The 20,253-nt window shown below is 51.5% G+C and overlaps 9 protein-coding genes across 9 annotated transcripts, besides 1 other annotated feature; 6 read left to right on the forward strand and 3 right to left on the reverse strand.

The window, feature by feature from the left end:
• Positions 1 to 20,253: part of a sequence feature (contig 1.145 856..176570(1)) that runs on past both edges of the window.
• ANIA_11068 (uncharacterized protein) lies at positions 63 to 1,926 on the forward strand (the record flags this gene model as incomplete). The annotated part of the gene is made up of 3 exons (XM_050611241.1): positions 63 to 251; positions 299 to 576; positions 624 to 1,926. 3 exons carry the CDS (start codon positions 63 to 65, stop codon positions 1,924 to 1,926), a joined length of 1,770 nt encoding a protein of 589 aa, XP_050467288.1.
• On the reverse strand, positions 2,360 to 4,868 carry ANIA_08244 (protein snaD; the record flags this gene model as incomplete). The annotated part of the gene is made up of 1 exon (XM_676421.2): positions 2,360 to 4,868. The coding sequence occupies exon 1, from the start codon at positions 4,793 to 4,795 to the stop codon at positions 2,360 to 2,362; it is 2,436 nt and encodes an 811-aa protein (XP_681513.2). The 5' UTR covers positions 4,796 to 4,868.
• ANIA_11063 (putative class III chitinase) lies at positions 5,229 to 6,268 on the forward strand. The gene has a single exon (XM_050611242.1). It carries the CDS (start codon positions 5,236 to 5,238, stop codon positions 6,151 to 6,153), a length of 918 nt encoding a protein of 305 aa, XP_050467289.1. The 5' UTR covers positions 5,229 to 5,235; the 3' UTR covers positions 6,154 to 6,268.
• ANIA_11069 (alkaline phosphatase family protein) lies at positions 6,273 to 8,185 on the forward strand (the record flags this gene model as incomplete). Its single annotated transcript, XM_050611243.1, has 2 exons — positions 6,273 to 6,332; positions 6,386 to 8,185. The coding sequence occupies 2 exons, from the start codon at positions 6,273 to 6,275 to the stop codon at positions 8,183 to 8,185; spliced, it is 1,860 nt and encodes a 619-aa protein (XP_050467290.1).
• On the reverse strand, positions 8,219 to 10,084 carry ANIA_08246 (signal recognition protein srpA; the record flags this gene model as incomplete). Its single annotated transcript, XM_676423.2, has 2 exons — positions 8,219 to 9,973; positions 10,007 to 10,084. The coding sequence occupies 2 exons, from the start codon at positions 10,082 to 10,084 to the stop codon at positions 8,423 to 8,425; spliced, it is 1,629 nt and encodes a 542-aa protein (XP_681515.1). The 3' UTR covers positions 8,219 to 8,422.
• On the forward strand, positions 10,325 to 11,176 carry ANIA_08247 (rRNA-processing protein RRP15; the record flags this gene model as incomplete). The annotated part of the gene is made up of 1 exon (XM_676424.1): positions 10,325 to 11,176. One exon carries the CDS (start codon positions 10,325 to 10,327, stop codon positions 11,174 to 11,176), a length of 852 nt encoding a protein of 283 aa, XP_681516.1.
• Positions 12,308 to 13,929, forward strand: ANIA_08248 (mitofusin complex protein UGO1; the record flags this gene model as incomplete). Its single annotated transcript, XM_676425.2, has 2 exons — positions 12,308 to 12,754; positions 12,805 to 13,929. Exons 1-2 carry the CDS (start codon positions 12,353 to 12,355, stop codon positions 13,927 to 13,929), a joined length of 1,527 nt encoding a protein of 508 aa, XP_681517.1. The 5' UTR covers positions 12,308 to 12,352.
• ANIA_08249 (uncharacterized protein) lies at positions 15,116 to 17,508 on the reverse strand (the record flags this gene model as incomplete). The annotated part of the gene is made up of 4 exons (XM_676426.1): positions 15,116 to 15,209; positions 15,268 to 15,383; positions 15,521 to 17,233; positions 17,281 to 17,508. The coding sequence occupies 4 exons, from the start codon at positions 17,506 to 17,508 to the stop codon at positions 15,116 to 15,118; spliced, it is 2,151 nt and encodes a 716-aa protein (XP_681518.1).
• Positions 17,851 to 19,483, forward strand: ANIA_08250 (protein CYP647A1; the record flags this gene model as incomplete). Its single annotated transcript, XM_676427.1, has 3 exons — positions 17,851 to 18,054; positions 18,105 to 18,489; positions 18,540 to 19,483. 3 exons carry the CDS (start codon positions 17,851 to 17,853, stop codon positions 19,481 to 19,483), a joined length of 1,533 nt encoding a protein of 510 aa, XP_681519.1.

Here is a 20,253-nt window from a genome sequence, read left to right on the forward strand (position 1 = left end):
TGTGGTAGTTGCGCTATTATCATACGACTCACCACAGCGTTTGATCGCTGTTCTCTATCCCTATGCCAACTATGCAATACCGAGCGATATCGCCTAGAAGAGGAGGTGCCTGGACTAAAGTTGTCATATTTGTCTCCCTATACATCTTATTGCTCCAATCCCTCATTGAATGGGTCGTCGTGCTTTACCTCTATGGTAACAAGCAGGTAGACTCGAAGATGGCGCCGAGTTTGATATTCGCCCTCATAGCGGTAAGATTTGATCCATACCATTGCTGGGCCGAATCTAATCAGCTTAGTCGTCGTTCACGATGCCCCTTGTGATATTACACAGCTTTCTTGCATGGCAGTATAACAAGGTACTCAATTACTCAAGCCATAAACCTATGTTACACACCGCGTGCACATATATCTTGCGTTTGACAACCATAGTCTGGCTGGGAGCCAGCGTGGCGGGCTTAGTTGTGGTCTCACAGCAAGCGTACTGTCTTCCTGATGGGAACACTGGTAGCTTCTGGAATGTTGGCGTCAGCTGTGCCCTCCATCGGGCGGTTGTTATCATTTCTGTTTTATCCTTGTGAGTGAATCTATCGACAACATGAATAGCTACTAACTGGTCACCAGTATCACTGTTTGCCTTTACTTCTGCTCAAGGGAGCTTTGTGAGCGCCCATACGACGTATCCCTGCTTGGTGTATATAGCCACCAGCCCTCTAGTCGTGACGGCAGCATCTTTTCGGCATCTACTCTATACAGCGAGAAGGGTCTAAAGGGCGACACTCTCTGTGTCTGTCGACACCCAGATATTACGTATGGCCAGGGTCCATATATTACACCAAGCGATGACAGCGGTGATTCGAAAAGTATGCCTAGCATTCGGCAGCCTGCTCCAATACGCCCAACGTCATCTTTGCGATTTAGCCCAGACCCAGAAGCAGAAGCAGTATTCCTGTCAAAAACAACCGTCGCCCCTGGCACGCAGTCAGAGTTGCAGCCCAGTATTTCTCGAACGCCATCAACCGCAACGGCACATGACACATACCAGTCTCAAGAGCAAGCCATCCCTGAACTACCAGATGCAACTCTGCAGTCGCAATCAGCCCATACAAGAAACCAATCATCCCTGTCATCTCTTCGCCGATTCCTCCCCAGAACCTTACCGGTTTCCGTTCCCTTGTCATCCGATCCTCAAATCCGTGCACTTGCTGAGGCAACCACGCACATCGACCACACGAAGCAGGAGCTCCAGAAAGAAGAGCCAATTTCCAGACAGCCTGATGCTCTGGAAACACACACAGAGCCACCAGCACTGCCTTCCAAAGAAGACACTCAACTTCAAACTACTCAGGACTGCGAGCCTAGCACATCCAAATCACTCCCGAGATCAACGACCATGAACTCCGCAGAGGCCCCCGAGGTTATTTCACCTGCTTCTGCTCCTGATCATAATTCCCTCACCAACCGCAGATCAAATACAACACGGGCAACCTCCCTTCCTCTTAATATGAATCCCAATTCAAATCCCCACCCAAGTTCTTGGTCCACACTTCTCGGACCTTCCCAACACAGCCTACCACGGACGAACAGCAGCACAGTGCACATCCCGCGCCGACATGGCCAAAACCTAAGCCAGGACCAGTTCGGAGCTCCACATATCCCACGCTATACGCAAAGCCAGCGCTTTCCGGGCCCCAGAGGCCATAACCGGTACAGCCGACAGCTCCGCAGGAACGCTTCAGACGTTCAGTATCAATATCAATACCGGTATCAACAACAGGGCTTCCGCCGACCACGCAGTTCGACGTTCGGAAATATGAGCATTGCTTCCGTGCCGGGGCGTTTGGATTGTATACGGGAAACGGGGGCGTCTATCGATGAGTTGCCGATGGACAATAGTAGGGGACCTGGTAAGACACAGGGTTATTGAGCTGAATTGGGCGTCGCTAGGAGCATGTCTTAACCCGGGATGGAATGTTTCTTACCTATCAATCTTGTTTAGTCTATAGTTGATTGTTTGCTTTGTAGCGGAAAATACCACCAGTGAATTCAACCAATGTTAAATGTATAAAACCCTAAACAACTTTCATAGATCACGGAGAATCCCCAATGAGCCGCTTTATGTGTAATCACAAATAGGACAAGACAAGCAGAATCTTATATTCATTATCCTCTGACGCCGTACTGTACCTGAGCCGCCAACCATCCTGGCTATAAGTTCACCTGAGCTTAACCGCCCGATTTAAAATGAAAGGAAATCTAACGATATTTAATCTAACGACCCCTCAACGCCCAAACCCAAACGATCCCAAGAGTTGCAGGACAGATAGAAGTAATTGAGTCTGTCTGACTTTCTCCGGCACTCACGTCTTCTTCACATACTTATATCTATACGGCTGCCCCTGCCCATGTCTCCTTCCATCATCTACATTTTCCTTATCGGTCTCACAACTAGAAACCTCAGCAGTCTTCCCACTACCGCTAATACTTCCCTTAGCCTTCTTGGTAGGGTGCTCCTTCTCGCCCCAACTCCACAAAAGCGCCTTGCCCATCCTCTCGCGCTCTTTAAGCAGCAACTCCACGCGACGCTCCCACTCGCGCTCGCGCTTCTCAACGGACTTGGCAATGCGCAAATCCATGGCGGCGGCTGTTTCGTCCTTGGATGCGATGACAGAGTTAAGACGCTGAATCTCCGCATCCTTTTCCTCTTCGTCGTTGCGGTGGATTTCTTTCTCTTGTTCGAGCAGAGAGCGGAGTTCGGTTTCCCGGGCTTCAGCGGCAGAAAGGAAAGCGCGGAGTTTGCGAGTTGAGTCGGCGTGGGCGGAGCGAAGAGTAGAGAGGGCTGTTGCATGGGCGGTCTTGAGGTTGGCGATCTGGGCTTTGTGGTTTGCTTCAAGAGCAGAGAGCGAAGTTGTATTTGGGTTTGCGTGGGGTGTTGAGGGGGGACTTGGTTGTTGGATTTGGGCTTGAGCTTGAGCTTGTTGGCTTTCTTGGAGGCGTGTAATCGTCTCTTGTGCTTCGGAGTGCTCTGTGCGGAGACGGTTTAATTCGTTGAAGGTCTTGTCCAGCTTTGATTTGAGCTCTTCTGTGTTTCTAACAAGACGATTATTTTCTGCTTCGATGGATTGGATCAAGAGCTGAGATTCTGCGGCTTGGTCATGAGCGCGCGAGAGTTGGGCCTCCAAATTCTTGTTTGTCGCAGCTCGCTCGCTTGATTCAGTACGTAGTTTGGATAGTTCTTCGTAAATCTGTTCAAGGTCGTGATCCTGGTCGCTGCCGTCCCTTGGCCTCGTCGACCGGTTGGTGTTCGGCTGGCCCAGATCTTTGATCAGTTCAAGGATTTCGCTATACGTTCCACCCGGGGTATCGGTCGGCAAGTCTGCTGCCATGGCTTTGAGGGCATTCTCCTGAGCTGTGACTTGAGACTGGGCGCGATTTAAATCTGCTTCGAGCGTGCTGTTCTTTTCTTCCAATGGCCGGTTCTTGGTTTCAAGCAGAACCATTTGGTCTTCAAGCGCTCGGTACTCACGATGCGCCTCGGCGACGTCCGTTTCGAGTCTCTCAATTTCCGCGCGTTGGGCGTCAACCTGACTGCGGAGTCTGTCAATCTCAGCGTCTTTTTCGTGGAGCTGTTGCTCTTTCGACGCTGTGACTTGTTTCAAACTAGCAAGAGTATCATCCAGCACGGCATTGCGCTTTTCCAATTGCTCTTGAGTCAGCGACAGTTGTTGGCGCAGCAATGAAATGGTCTCCAGACGCTCGGTATCAATATCAGCATGGGAACTACGGCTGTTCAGGTCTTTCTGCATATCAGCAATCTGTTTCTGGAGGGCCCGAAAGTCAGACGCATTGAGGGAAGATCTTCTGGCTATGACCCTCTCTGCATGACTCTCTTGCATATCCTCCAGCAGGGCGGTCTTCCTTTGTAATTCGGCTCGCAAGTGCGTAACCTCTTCCCCAGCGGACGCCGCTTCGATAACGCGGTTGCGGTTCCTTTCCAACTGCTCATCGCGCTCCTTTACAGCCTGAGTCAGCTCTGCAATCTGACGGCGTAGATCCTTATCTGCTTGTTTCACATCTTGGTTCGTCTGTGATTTGAACTTCCGAACTGTCGGTGTCGCTGCCGGACTCAGCTCATCATTCGGATTCTCCTCAATATCTTCAAGATGAGTAGTGTCTTTGGTAGGAGCCACATTACGGCGGAGAAAATGCGACGGCGTAGACATATCATCGGGAGGCCCAAATTCGCTGTACTCGCCCAGTTCTGCCTCGTCCTCCACCGCTGGTTGATTCGACTGGCCGCTATCTGGTCGCGCTGGTTTATCGTGAGGCTGTAACGGTTCCGTCTCGCGCTTCGATTCCTCCTGTGGCTGCCCCTGGTCCTTGTCCTCATCATCAATATCTTGATTTATCGAGTCATCCTCGCCAAGGAGATATCGTTCCAAGTTTGCAGTAAAATCCTCAGGTCCACCGACAGCTGATAGCTTGTCCGGTTCATCTTCTATCTCTTGTTGTTCGTCTATACCGTCGTCCGCATGTGTGCTGGGGAATTGGCTGAAGTCAACGGTGTACTGGGCGAGACGCGCATCGAGTTCCAAAGCCGCACGCTCAAGGGAAGCCTCACGATGGGATGGAGGTGAGCCAGACGGAGAACGGGCTCCAGGGCTACTGACTGGACTCGGGAGTCTGTCAGGCGAGTCAATCGGCGGGTGCTCTGAAGGTGAAGGCGAGGATGGGGAAAAGTAGGGAGCGGCCAGAGTGGATGCGCCGACAGTATCATGGGATGTTGTATCGGCCATATTAGGCAATCTCCGCTCACATGGGGTCGTCAAATAAAGCTTAAAGTTCGCCTTTAAGTACTGGAAATTCAACCGTCGTATAAGTGATGGAGTGAAGTCGATGAAGCCGAAGCGGGTGAAACGCGACGCGATGTATGCCTCATACTTCAGGCTTCAGTCCACTGTTGATAATATGCTCGATCTGGTTAGCATAGTCGCCGCTTTATGGGTACGTCGTCGGGTTCAACCTCTGGAACGGGTCGTTGTTGTCGGAAGGACGTATTGATTTTAATCTGTATTATAAAAAAGTAACTATATTTTACAATATAGATTGTTTTCGAGTTACAGTTTGTCCTGATACTATGTTAGGGTTTTAGGGCTGCTTGCTTACCCCTCTGCTTCTCAATATTCTACTCTCACCCCTCACGGATAGACACTTTGTACAAAACAGACAAGGAAAGATGCCTCCCATCCCTCCTCCTTCTTACCCGCATCGTATTGTGCTTTATCATCAGACACTACATCCAGACCGAGGGCCCTATGTTTCAATGCTGCCCCTGCTCAACAATCACACTGGCACCACCCATGTCATTCTCGCCGCGTTTCATCTCAACGCTCCCAATCCCAACCACATCACGCTCAACAATGATCCTCCCGATAATCCCATGTACGACCGACTATGGGCCGAAGTCTCTATTTTGCAAGAGAGCGGCATTAAGGTGATGGGCATGCTTGGCGGTGCCGCTCCTGGCACCTTTACCTGTTTAGATGGTGACGAAGCTCAATTTGAGCAGTACTACGGCCCTCTTCTGGACATGATACGTCGTCATGGCCTGGATGGAATCGATCTGGACGTCGAGGAGCCCATGTCGCTTGCCGGCATCGTGCGTCTTATTGATCGGCTCAAGGCGGATCTGGGCGAGAGGTTCATCATCACCCTCGCCCCAGTGGCAGCGGCCCTACTGGGAATCGGGAATTTGTCTGGCTTTGACTATCGCCTATTGGAGCAGCAGCGCGCCGGTAGCATTGCGTGGTACAATACTCAGTTCTACAATGGCTGGGGTCCAGCGGACGATCCCCGCATGTATGCGGCTATTGTGGCGCAAGGCTGGTCTCCGGCCAGGATTGTCTACGGCCTCTTGACCAATCCAGGCAATGGGTCGCAGGGATATGTGCCGCAAGAGGTAATAGGGCCTGTGCTAGCAACGTTGGTGGAACAGTTTCCAAATTTTGGCGGCGTCATGGGCTGGGAGTACTTCAATTCAATGCCCGGGCGGCTAGAACGGCCGTGGGAATGGGCAGCACAGATGTCATTGAACATGGGGTTGAATAAAGTATTGCGAATAGCGAGGGAATTGCTGGTGTCCCGATCAAGATAGGTTGAGGCTATACCGAATGACATCATATGATCGTCGAGGCTATTTTCTCCGCCTTGGCCTTCCAGCTCCTTTCTTCATTTATCTTCGCGCTCGCACATGAGATGTAGATAGGTGGAATCATGTTGACCAGCTCCAGCTCCTTTCTTCTCCGTCTAGCCACCTTCCTTTTCCTTCGCTGGGTCTATCTCCGTCTCCCAAACCACCCCGCACAAGTGCTGACTTGAAGTCCCAGGCGCCCGGCCATGCTTTCGTTCCCATAATCTTTACCTCTCTCGCCGTTTATTCGACGTCTCTGTACTTCTCATCTAAGAAGAGTAACAATGGCACTATCAAGACTCTTCTTACTGGAGTTCCCAGCCGCCAGTCGTGGGCTACGCACATCACTATTCTGATCAATCTCCTTTGCGGTCTGTTTACGGCGGACTTTCTCCTGCGCGGCTTCATCCTATATCCTACCGCTGGCCTGCGTTTCTCACGCGTAGGATATATTACACATAATACCGCTGAGCTACTCCTTCGAGAGCCTGACGCTAGTCTGCTGCCCTTAAGTGTCTCCTACAAAGAAGCCCAGAATGAGGATAGCGATCCTACCTCTTGGATCCACGCAGCCACAATCGACGCTCTGGACGAGTCAACGGACTACACGACCACTGTGACATTCACGAATTTGAGTCCGTCCTCTTCTTATCATTATGCTCTGTCCAACAATCAGACTGGTTTCTTCATCACCAGCCCCGATCCTGATTCCTCCGCCGCCAACAGGCTCAGTTTCCTAACGTCCAGCTGCATGAAGCCGAATTTCCCCTACGACCCCCGGCGTCATCCGCTGCGTATCCCGGGTCTCGAGAAGATGACCTCGGCCATTTCGTCGCTTCCCCGCCTTCCATCATTCATGCTCTTTCTAGGCGACTTCATCTACATTGATGTTCCTCAGCGCTTCGGCTCGTCCGTCGACCACTACCGCAGCGAGTACCGTCGAGTTTACTCATCCCCCTCCTGGACCTGGTCAGCGGCCAACCTCCCATGGATTCACACTCTTGACGACCATGAGATCGCAAATGACTGGAAACACGGCAATAGTACACCCCCCTACCCAGCTGCTATTGACCCCTACGTGCATTACCACGCCTCTGTGAACCCCCCTGCTCCAGACGTCACAACGGAGAACACAAAGCACTCGTATACGATGTTCACCAACGGCCCTGCTGCCTTCTTCCTTCTGGATACCCGTTCCTACCGCTCCCCAGACGACGAGACAATCCTCGGCAAAGCCCAGCTTAATGCCCTACTATCCTTCCTCGCCCGCCCGGAACCTCCACATGTCCGCTGGAAGATCGTCTCCTCCAGCGTTCCTTTCACTCGGAATTGGCACGCCGGCACGGCAGACACATGGGGCGGCTTCCTCTCCGAGCGTCGCGTTGTCTTCGACGCCATGCGCGCCGCTCAACGGGCCCTGGATATTCGAGTCGTTCTTCTCTCCGGCGACAGACACGAGTTTGCCGCTACGCGATTCCCTACAGTTCCTGAATATGACCCACTCGTCGACTCCGAATCTCAATCGCCCCGTATCCAGAACCAAGAAGTCCTCGAATCCGGCGAGGATCTTGTTGAATTCTGCACCGGCCCATTGAGCATGTTTTACGTTCCCGTACGCACATACTACCAGTCTGGCCCGGACGACGTTCCCATTAAGTACCTTCCCGATGGGAACACGAAGTTTGGCCTCGTGGAGATAGAAGATGGTGTTGTGGATGGTGTGCCAAGCTCTGTCCTTACATATTCACTCTATATCGATGAGAACATGGTTTGGAAGTACAGGCTAAGTGTGCCATTGGCTCTGACTTCGGAAGCTGAAGAGCCTGCTGCGTCGGCAGATGCGGCAGCGGGAACTTCAGCTGCGGGTGCATTGCTTCCCCCTGGGGAAGTTTTGGTTGACAAGACGGTCGATGGGTGGGTGGATGTCATTGCTAAGAGAGTGTTTGGGTGGGATGTGATGAGAGTTGAGCATGCCAGTAAGGATTGGGTCGTTTGAATTTGGGAAAATATAGTGACAAACGCGAATATAAGTACGTATAAAAGTAGTTTTGTTGGTTCGATTTGGAAAAATAGATATACAAGAATGCGATGGCGTGAGGATGTTTCTGGGATACAACAAAAAGAGAGATTAGATATGCGCCGGACGCCTCCCATGCGAAGATAAACAGCCTTCATCAAAATCAGATCACGGAAGGAATTAAATCATTATCAGTAAAAACAAGGCCAAAATGGACTACCGTCCCCGTCCCCTTCCACCACCTCCCATACCGCCCATCAACCCGCTCATCTGGCTCATCATCGACTGCAAGTCCATCCCACCAAGACCTGGCAGCCCACCACCACCACCGCCGCCGCCGCCGCCGCCGCCTTGGCCCTGCAGCATCTGCATCATCTTCGCCATATCGCCCATTCCGGGCATGCCGCCCATGCCACCAGCTCCACCCATCGAGGCCATCCGCTTCTGCATAGCAGCAAGCTGTTGATCCTTGTTGCCACCCTTGAGCATATTCTGTGCTCGTTGCATTTGCTTCTTCTGGCCACCGACACGCTTCGCCATCCCGGCCATCATGCGGTGTTGTGACAGGAGATCCTCAACTTCGCGCACTGAAGTGCCGCTACCATGGGCAATACGAACCATTCGGCTCGGCTGTGTGTCAAAGATCTTGCCGTCGCTGTCCAATTCGACGGCTGACATGCTGTCAAATATATAGATCATGCGGCGCAGTTTCATGGAGCCGTCCTCATCGTCAAGGCCGGCGGTAAGATTTGACAAGCCAGGGATCATACCGGAAAGCTTTGACAGCGGGCCCATCTTCATGATTGATGTAATGTTTTCGCGGAAGTCGCGGAGGGTATAAATACCTTCAGCGATATGCTTGTAGGTTTCCTTGGCAGCGGCTGAGTCCTTCGTTACGGCCTGAACGTGCTCGACTAAGCCCGCCATGTCACCCATACCAAGAAGCTTCTGGATAAATGCTTTGGGTTCGAAACGCTCCAAATCCATCATATGCTCACCAGTTCCAAGAAAGATAATAGGGGTATGAGTGGCTGCGACTGCAGAGATAGCACCTCCACCTGCTGCATGACCATCGGTCTTTGTGATTATGATAGCTCCAAAATCTGCAGTGGCTTTAAAGGCCGAGGATTGCACCTCCGCGGCTTGTCCAATTGTTCCATCAAGCACAAGAATAGTCTGGTCAGGCGTCACCGCCGTCTGGATTTGGGTCATTTCCGTAAACAGCTGTTCTTCCTGCTTGTGACGACCACTAGTATCAACAATAATAATCTCAAATCGCTCCTTCTTGAATTTGGCTACACCCTCTGCTGCTACGACAGCCGGGTCGGTTTGTGTTAAGCTACCGTAGTACGGAATCTTAGCTTTTGTCGCGTTCTGCTTCAGTTGATCGAAAGCACCAGCTCGAAAAGTGTCTGCACAAACGAGGGCCGTCTTGAACCCGCGCATTTGATAGTGTCGGGCAAGCTTGGTACAGGTTGTCGTTTTACCTGCACCCTGCAGACCGACGAACATGATGACATTTGATCGGCCTTTCTTAGGGCGAAATGGCTCTGCATGTGGGTTGACCAAGGCTACGAGCTCATCGAAGACGGCCTTTTGAATCACTCGTTTCTTGTTCACGGCTGCAGGGAGGGAGGCGAAGTTGACGCTGGCTTTAATAGACTTGCGGAGTGACTGAACAAGACGAACGTTGACGTCGGCAGAGAGAAGGGCGGCGCAGATCTCCTTTAGCATCTCTTCGAAGGCCTTTACTCCTAAAATCAGCATCTTTCAGTTGTCGTATACGTAGGCGGGGCGTACCTTTTCGTCCAGATTAGGTGACCGAGTCAAGTCATTGACGGCGGCGTTGATTCGCCGCCCTAGATCCTGAAGAACCATTGTGACGGTCCCTGGTAGTGCAAGTCTTATTGGACAAAATGGGATTCACACGACAATATCCCGCGAAAGCAGAGTAGTTGAAGAGGGAGAGGCGAAGGAGAGCCCGAAGAGGCCAACGTTGACCCCACAACCAATCAGGGCCCGCGGCCGTTTTCCGCCCGCAACAGAAAAAGTTCAAGGCTGCACCATCTTTGCAATTCACAGGGCACCTCGACAAATTCGATATTGCTGAGTTTCAAGATGCCGCTTACGACAAGCCAGAAGAAGCGGAAGGTTCTTGAGGGCTTTCAGGGCAAAACGGGCCGCCCGAACAAGAAATTCAGGAAGCAGCGCGAATACCATAGCAGCTCCGACGAGGCCGACGACGAACCCGCCGACTTCAAAGCAGTTGATCTTGCGGATTCCGACGAGGAAACAGAGGAGCCAGCTCGCAAGCAACAAAAGCAAACGAAAAGCAAGGAAGCAAAGAAACCAGAACCTCAAGAAGATTCTTCAAGCGAGGACGATGAGTCCGCGTCCAACGACGACTCCGATGTGGACGACGATACAGACGATGATGCTCATTCCGATGGCTCTACACCAACCGGTGCTATAGGAAAGAGGACAGTTCCTAAACGGAATGACCCTACGGCATTCTCTACTTCCATCTCGAAGATCCTTGCGACGAAATTACCAACGTCTGCCCGTGCAGATCCTGTCCTATCGCGCAGCAAAACCGTGACACAAATCACCTCTCAAATTGCGGAAGAGAAGCTGGACAATGCGGCACGGGCCAAGCTACGTGCAGAAAAGAAGGAGGAGTTGGACAGGGGTCGCGTTCGTGATGTACGGGGTATTTCGACAGGCCAGGCCGGTGCTGTGGCAGAGGAGGAGAAGCGGTTGCGCAAAATCGCACAGCGCGGTGTGGTGAAACTGTTCAATGCCGTTCGTGCCGCGCAGGTACGTGGTGAAGAGGCTGCCAAGGAAGAGAGGAAGAAGGGCACAGTCGGAATTGGCGAGCGGGAGAAGGCAGTTAACCAGGTCAGCAAGCAGGGGTTTTTGGAATTGATCAACGGCAAGAAGGGGAAGCCTCTCAACATCGAGGAAGCTTGACAGTCGTTGAAGTGGCATTGGTTATATTCACGGCGTTAATGGTATCATGGGTCAAAAGTTATGTACAGTTTATTAGACCGACTTCTCGTCCCGTTAAAATGGCTGATATGGAGATTGGAATACCCTATTATATTACATCTACTCAACTTACGTCCGCTGTATATTTGATTATAATAATACATGTCTCGCAAGAAGCCCTAATTTATTTCTTCGTTTGGAAGTCGCTCGCCTGCAGATTCCGGGTCATTGAAGGCAGTCGCACCACCAATCCGTCCAGTTCCTTGTTCATTTGCACCTGGCATCCTAGCCGCGACGTTTCTGTCAAACCAAACGCCAAATCGAGCATGTCGTTCTCGTCATCTGAGGGCTCCTCCATCTTGTCAAACATTTCTGGGTCCTCCACGATAACATGACATGTCGAGCACGCGCACGAGCCACCGCAAGCACCTATAGGATTCCTGAGTTACTACCGGTAAGAGAACCGGGGGGAAGAGGCATCGTTCAAACCTTCCATCTCTAGATCGTTTGCTTGCGCAATGTCCAACAAGTTGTCCCCCTCGGACACCTGGAAGTCGAACTTTTGGCCGTCCTTATCAATAAAGGATACGTTGATCCTAGCCAATCAGCATCCTTGCAATAAAAACATGGGAGGAACATCGCGACTCACTCCTCCCCAGGTTTCGGGGGTGTAATATGGCCGTGCTGCGTTCCCGTCGTGGCGGAGAAGCTCCGCGGTGCGTCAACTTGCTTCCAGAGCAGTTGCTTACGGGAAAATGGCGTCTTTGCTGCATTCATGGGCATCCGACTGGACCAGGGAATGCGGTGGGCTCGCGACGAATAGCTCACAAACCGAGCTGATTGCGAACGGCATGTGCGCTCTCCAGCAGCAACATGACGCAGCAGGTTTAAACTGCCCTCTTTCCAGAATGTCATTTAAGCGAAGAATATGTAGGGTAGCTGTTAATACGAAATGTAAAGTTCAATAGGAAAGGCGGGCTGAGCCGTTGCTTTGGTGAAGAGTCAAGAGGCAAAAAAGCAAGAAGCAGGGAAATAAAAATCCCGAGCGAAAGGCGGCATCCCGGTCTTTTCACGACTTCACCTTTCTTCTCTTCCTTATCCTCCGCTGCTCCTCGCCAATCACTGCGATACGATAAAAACAGTAGTTTCGCATTCAACATGTCCACTCGTGACGGACCAAACCCCCTCCGTCCTTATTACGTCCCTCCCTCGATCGGACTCGGCCAAGACGGCGCGTTCTCCTCGCCTCCGAATGCTTCGTCTGCCCAGGTATTCGGGGGCTCCGCACGCGACCTGCTCCCGGATTTAGACTATTCCGACTACCTTGAGAGCTCGCCGTCTGTCTCTGGCTGGGTTCGGGATGCTCTGGATAGTGCGATTCGGCGGTATACCAATGTCCTAACGGCGCAGCCGTTTGACGTCGCAAAGACAATACTCCAGGCATATGTTGTTCCGGACGACTCCTCAACGGGACAATTTCCCAAAGGCGACCGGTACAGATCGGGTAGAGGCAGTAGAATTGATTCCTACGACGATATAGGTTCCGATGAGGATGAAGATGTGAGTACCGTTCTAGGTGGTGGACAGGAGCTCTGTTAACAAATATATAGGACCTTTCATCTGACGATGAGAGCAGTTACTTCACCTCTGCAGCGCCTACAGTCTCATCACCATCTGCCCGACGTACACCTAAGCCTCGTCATCGCATCACCGATCGAAGCGGTTATATCGCGAGTTCCCCGTCCTCCAAATCCGCTTCCCGACATGCCCTCACCATCAAGAACCCCTCCTCGTTGATGGAGGTACTCTCTCAGCTGTGGACAACCAGCGGCCCAACATCACCCTGGAAGGCAACCAACGCCACCTTTATTTATTCTCTACTCCTTCCTACTCTAAACACATTTATCCGGAGTCTGCTGTCTGCCATTGTGGGGCTACCGGAGGATGACATTACCACGTCCATGGCCAGCGATATCCTGACCTCAACTTCTCCGATGGCAACCCTAGTCCTCTCCTTTATCTCCTCTTCCCTGTCGGCGATTCTCCTGTCGCCAATTGACACGGCTCGCACATATCTCATCTTGACTCCCGTCACTCATGGCCCTCGCTCTCTTCTGCGCGCCATTCGTCAGATCCCAACTGCCAACTACACTATTCCCCCGCACCTGATTCCAATCACCATCCTCCATTCGAGTCTGCCAAACTTGATTACCGCTAGCACTCCGTTGATTCTCAAATTGTATCTTTCTCTCGACCCCGTCCTACACCCGTCCTCCTGGAATTTATTTAGCTTCATCGGCTCCGGCTTAGAGCTAGCTGTTCGCTTCCCCCTCGAAACCGTCCTTCGTCGCGCACAAATAGCTACATTCACCTCTCCAAGTATCCGCCAGAACTGCGCTGGCTCCGTCCGTTCCACGGCGTCAGATTCTGCAGCCGTTGCCGCAGATGTCGAAACCATTGTGCCTACACCACAAACCTACCGCGGGGTCATTGGTACGATGTGGAGCATTGTCTACGAAGAAGGCGTCCAGCCTAGCCCAGAAGCTCAACGCGCCCACGAACTCCTCGGAAAGCCCGTTCCACACCGCAAGCGGCAAGGTCAGGGCCTCCATGGCCTCTATCGGGGCTGGAGAATTGGCATGTGGGGTGTCGCGGGGAGCCTGGGACTCAGTCTCCTTACAGGAGGTGCCGCCGGCGCGGATGACGGCCCTATGCCCAGCGGTGGTCGTTTCTAATCCGTGCCTAAAGCACCTTTTTTTAAAACCTTTCCGTTAATCCAGTTTATATACCCATCCCTTTCATTCTATCTATCATCCATTCTTACCATTCTTCTCCCGGTCCCACTATGTACCAACATTCACGATGTAATGGGCATACCCCCTTATACCCACATTATAGCCCGGGACTTGTACGGGGGAGTACAGGCGTTTGGCTTGACTATATCTATCGTTCCTATTTACATGCTTTGTCTAATCATCTCGGTCTCCAGCTGTTGGACTAGCGCCTCTCTGCTCCTAGATTGTATATACTGTAATGCAATAAGACCCGATTACTTCAAGATCCTAATCTGAGTGAGTTTGTTATAAATTTGTTATATTCGATGCTCTTTCCAGAGGCAAACCGTTTTGGGTGTAAAATTTCCTATTGCAGCAGCGGCTATCTTTAAGCATAGTATATATATTTCGTTATAAATAACAGGGCTTCTTGTCCGTTTAGCCGTACTCAAGCCAGCTCTTCACCAAAACTGCAGGCTGCAATTATCGGATCTGCCTTTGTACGAGCTTCATACTAAGGGGTGAAACTGCCTCCTTGCGCAGGCACATAGTAGCTGTCACACCTGCACTACCACAGCCAGAAACGGACGACATCGTTGCGGTACGCATTGCTAGGGGATATTATTCCTCCTATATTCTGAAGCCGCCCTGAACGTCCAGTTTCGAGCATGGAGTGAATAGGAAAAGGTATTATAATCCACAGTACAATATTAAGGAAGATCAACAGGTCTTATGTCTCAACGGTAAAGTAGTGTACTCTGGCTGCTACATAGCCAGAAATTGCATTATGTCGATTTTCGTCCACGTACTATACTTACGACCTGGACGATGACCCTTTCCGGGCACGACCACGAATGCTAGGACTCTGGGCAAGTGGGACGTCGATGGGCCCAATCTCAGGAACTGCAAAATGATGCAGGAAGCAGGCATAAAGTCTCTGACAGCAATATATGTATTCAGGATCATACAATAATGATCAAACAGCAAAGCATGAAATAGTTTCATCACGCTGCCCTGTACCTGAACGTAGATAATGGCAATAATTCACACTGGACAAGCCTCACGGTCCAGGTACTTGCAAATCTTGAAGGTATTGAACAGCCGTCCTAAATGGATTGAACAAAAGTTGATGCAACCGACAGGGTACCTAATCTATGACTGCATCGTCGCCATACTTCGCCTTGTACATCGCAAGTGCGCGGATGGGAAATGAGTAAATGTAGCTGTGGTACAGAAGCTCACTAGAATGTTAGGTTAGCTTAAAGGAACTGCCAGAGCGACACATCATCAATAATATACCAAGTAACTATTCCACTTCCCACTGCGCGCTCTTGCCTCCACTCGCCGTTCTCTCGTTGTCGACTAATCAAGAGCTGGACGCCCCTGCGAATGGGCTCTTGGCCTGGGTACTGAGCCTGCATCAAGGCTAAGCACACCCAGGCTGTCTGAACCGTATGGGAGGCTTCTGATGAAGTATATGATTCCGTCAAGATGGACTGGATACCGTTAGCCTGCTTCCCCCTTCTCTTGCGATTCAGAGGAGTAAACGTACATCTATTGTCTCACCCCATCCTCCGTCAGCTAGTTGCTGCTTGACAATGAAGTCACAGCCCCTTCTAGCGGCAGGGCTGTTCTGATAATTCAGGCCCCCAATTGCCAGAGCCTCCAACGCAAAAAAGGCTCCATATGTGCACGCTATACCCCATGATGACAACCAGCTCCCATCTGCCCGCTGCTGCTTCAATATGTATTTGATGCCTCGGTCAATGGCAGTACAGACCGCCTTGGTTCGATAGTTGGGGTTGCGCTGGTGATAAAGGGCCAGTGCCGTAATACAGGACGAGGTACATTCCGTGAAGTCATATTCAACCATCATTTTACCAAACAGCTCCGTACCGTTCATATATTCTAGTAGCTCGCTTCCTCGAGTTGGCTCGAAGCTGCTATAGCCGCCACTTGCGTTCTGGACCATAATGAGGTTGTCCACAGCAAGCTGAAGTTGGTGTTCTGTCGTAAGCCGGGTGAAACGGGAATCCCTCTCTATCATCAAGATAGATTTGAGCGCTTCGCCAGTGCAATCGGAGCAGACATTGCCTTGGTACCGAGTAGAGAACGGCCAGCCACCAAGGCGGGAGAAGAAGTGGCATTGCGAGTCTTCAGGGTAGTCAACCACATGCTGCTGCTCGACCAGATACTTGTATGCACGCTCTATGGCTGCTTGGATTTCAGGTACCTTGCTCAATCCGCCTTCGGCATAGGCTTGCAGCACAAAGGCTGTCTCCCAAGTATGCCCGGCGTGGATACTCATTACCTGCATTCCTCGCGGTCCCATCCAAAGGTACTCAAGGCTAGCAGTTTGGATGCGGCGAAGAGCTTTTGAGTCGGGTCCTTCTTTGCAATAGAATGCGATCATATTGAGGAATGCGTCGACGCTGACACTGCCCGTGGAGTTAGTCAAATCATTCGAGTCTTTGATGATGTCCCACACTCTGCGCTGCCCTTCCTCCGCGAGCCATATCGGCCGGAGCCAGGGGATCCAGATATTCTGTAGGATCCAATTCAGCAATATTAGCGGCCAGGGCTTGCGTAGCTCCCGAGAGCACTGCAGGCTGACACCGCGATAGGCGAGGAAGTCTATCCTCTCATATGGCTGCACAAAGATCTCCTTCCGGATCTCGTCAAGTAGTGGGTTGGTGGGCATAGTGAATCGTTTCGCGGACAAGTAGCTCATCGCCAGATAAACCTGTCGCGGAATGATGTACCATTTCCAGGGACTGATTGGAAACCATTCAGGAAGTAGCCACATCTCAACAGGATAGGGGTCAGTGCCTTCCCATTTATACAAGCCCAACATAGCCAGCCAGAACTTGGCCCAGCCAGAGAGATAAACGGCGCCACCCATCTTGAGAAGATAGAGGCGCGCCTTGACCAAGTGATCTTCATCCGCCGGCAGTCCCATCAATCTTAATGCGACATAGGTAAGAATCGTCCCCATAAGCGTAGTGCTTTCGCCGCTATATGTGGGCCAGCCACCGTCCGCATTCTGAACTCCCAATATAAAGTTCACGAGCTCAACAGCGTATGCTTCATCGATGACTGCTTGTGTGATATACCAGGCAATAATAAGCATAGGCGTTACGAAGAAGATACAGCTCAGGTCGGCTGCCCAACAGCCGAGCTCTTTCACTTGAACCTGGCTGTGATACAGGGCACCATTCAGCACGGCGGCCGAGGGCGTTTTGGCGCGTGCGCAACCTGGGATAGACTTGTCACTGTCAGTAACCCATCCAAGACGTGGACAGGGGAACGCACCGTTGGGAGATTGAGGTAGAATCGCGACGCTGGATCCTGTGGCTGGGCTGTTCGTTCCTTCCCCGTCTTGAGATATTCCCATCTCAAACGTTCATGGCCATTCTCCACGGTTAAGCGCCATCCATCAAGACTGGTAGTCCGCACAGAGAAGGGGAAGTCGTCGCTCCGCTCATGGCTATTCTTGAGGTTCAAAGGATTCTTAGTCCTTACGGCATAGCTGGTGGCCATGATTATTGAAGCTATTTTGGGGAGTTCCCAATATGGCGTGGTATTGACGGCGGACCTAATAATAGGGAATTGGGTTCTGGGTCTATAGCTGCAACCTGCAACCATGCAGGAGGTTTATGTACTCTTAAGAGAGATCGAAGTACGGGGAGAGTAGTTAGTATCCATTCGCATTCCGGTCTTGGTTGCAATACTCGGTTACCGACGTCTCGAGGTAACGTCCAGGGTTTCACTACAGTGCTGTTTGGGATCGGGCTGGTCCCTCCTAGGTGGATAAGGAGACAATCTCCTCGCCCAAGTGATCTCTCTCTTCTGCAAATTGCGAGAACTCAAGAGTCAAGCATCATGTCGACAGCCTGGACCAACTCATGGATCGCTATAGCAGTCACCACATTCCTTGTAGCTGTGTTCGTGCTGCTCTACTCCGCGCCTCAATCTGAGATAGACATTCCGCTGGTTCGAGATAGAGGCAGAAAACGATTTAGGACGTCAACATTCGTATCGTATTTATTCAATGCGAATGATATCCTTCAAGAGGCATACGACACGGTTAGTACCCCCTGTGTGCATTCATGATCCCAGGCCAACCACTACTACAGTATCTGAAGCACGGCAAAACATGTCGAGTCCCTGACAAGAGTCTGGGCACTATGATCCTAATCCCAAACCGCTACATGAAGTGGATGCTATCACAGCCAACGGGTGTGCTTAACTCGTACGAAGCCATCGCGGAGATCGTCCAGGCTAGATGGACGCTTGGCGATACACGTTACCTCTCAGACGATTGGCATCTTAACATGCTCAGAGACGCTCTGCGACCATTGAGCAAGTCTGGCATTGTTGAGTTTCAGGAGGAATTAGAGCGCAGTATGGAAGATGTCTTGGGCAATGACCATGTGAACTGGAAGGATGTCAATCCAACCATAGCGACGAAGAGAATCATACTACAAGCCACCACGCGCTATCTTGTTGGATCACCTCTGTGTATGCCACCCCTCTGATCAGCTGCTCTTGTTCGTACTGACACTATCTAGGCGCCGATGAGCAGTTCCTCCGATGGATCTTGATCTTCATCGAATGGATCACTCCCGTCGGGGAGCTGCTGCGCCTGACGCCCCGAGGGTTGCGCTCGGTCGTCGGCCACATTTTCTCCATACCGCGTTTTATAGTGATCCAGAAGCTCAAGGCCATCTTGCGGCCACAGTATGATAAGCGTCTCAGTTTCATACGCTCTGGCCAGTCTCCCGAAGATGGACCGCAAGATCTCCTTCAGATGATGATGCGGGATCTGTACGAACGCAATAGCACAGACCTAAACCTTCATTTCATCACTATCAACGTCCTAGTCTTCGTCATAGCCGCCGTTGTTCAGACCTATATGCTTGCGCCCAGCGTCCTATACGATATTCTCGAGTCTAACGCCGAGTACAATACAATCTCCAAGCTTCAAGAGGAACTGGTCTGCGTACTTGGAGAGCCAGCCCAAGGCCAGCGCTGGTCCCAAAACGAGGCGAGGCAGATGGCCAAACTTGACAGTGTTTTGCGCGAATCTCTAAGGACCAACACCCTTGTCAGCCAAACCATGCCGCGAAAGGTCATGGTGGATAGCCTACAGACGCCGGATGGAATCACGCTTCCTCGGGGCGCAACAGTGGCACTGCTCGCACGAGCCGCCCAGACTGACCCAGATATCTATCCCAACCCGAACAAATTCATCCCTTTCCGCCATGCCGTTCCAGGCGGGAAACAATTCGCCGCCACGGGAGAGAATTTCCTGGCTTTCGGGCACGCGAAGCACGCGTGCCCTGGACGGTTTCTCGTGTCTGTTGAGTTGAAAATGTTGGTTGCACATATACTGAGACACTATCACATCGAGCTGCCGGCTGAGTACGGTGGTAAACGGCCAAAGGCAGTTTGGTTTACTGACTTGAATTTACCGCCGCAGCATGGAGTAATCAGGGTGAAGAGATGTGTATAATGGGCTTTGTACTAGTACTCACTTAGTGCAAAATGTAGACGGCGTTTATTCACGGGAAATACAAGGCAGACGGGCGTCCTAGCAGTACTTCTCTCGCTACTATTTCTCAGTTCCCTAAATTGAAAACAGAACTGCTCATAATCCAGGCTGCGCTCAACACCAGTGCTATGATTGGCGTCTGAGGCCGGGGGACTGGCATCTGCCAGGCAGTCGCGGTGCTGGGTTACCTGGATCCGAGCCTTCCGGGCCTCTGACTGTTCTTATAAGTCAAATCCTCCTCAGCTGGAGTGTAAAGCCGAAACATCTACTCCGACAAAGCATACCAGACCATTGGTCTCTTCGTTGGTGTCCAACTGATCGGACTCCGATCAATAAGCAAGTCGTCCTCCTATGATGATATGGCTGCTATACCAAGCCGTCCCACACCATCCCCCGTATTGGTGACAGGCTCTGAGCGCTTCACCACTGTAGGAAGCAGAGTACTCACATCTCCTGCAGACTTGTACAGGGCAACAGCACGAGGCCCAGCCAGCCACAAGTGGCTTAGTCAATCGCTTCTCGTACAGCGTCGAGCGCCTAGGTTTGAGAGCTGCATAGCTCTGTTCTTAACGGTCCTTGAACTTTCTCGCTAGCAAATTTCCTTCACTGATGACATGACGACTCATAACTTCTTCGAACGCTGTCAGGCTGGAACTTTCTATGAGGATAAACGTCTTCAAGCTCTGAGTGGACAACGTGAGTGACAGCCGCTCGGCTTGTCGAGCGCAGAG

Source organism: Aspergillus nidulans, chromosome II, assembly GCF_000011425.1.
Source record: "Aspergillus nidulans FGSC A4 chromosome II".
In the NCBI taxonomy this organism is placed as follows: domain Eukaryota; kingdom Fungi; phylum Ascomycota; class Eurotiomycetes; order Eurotiales; family Aspergillaceae; genus Aspergillus; species Aspergillus nidulans.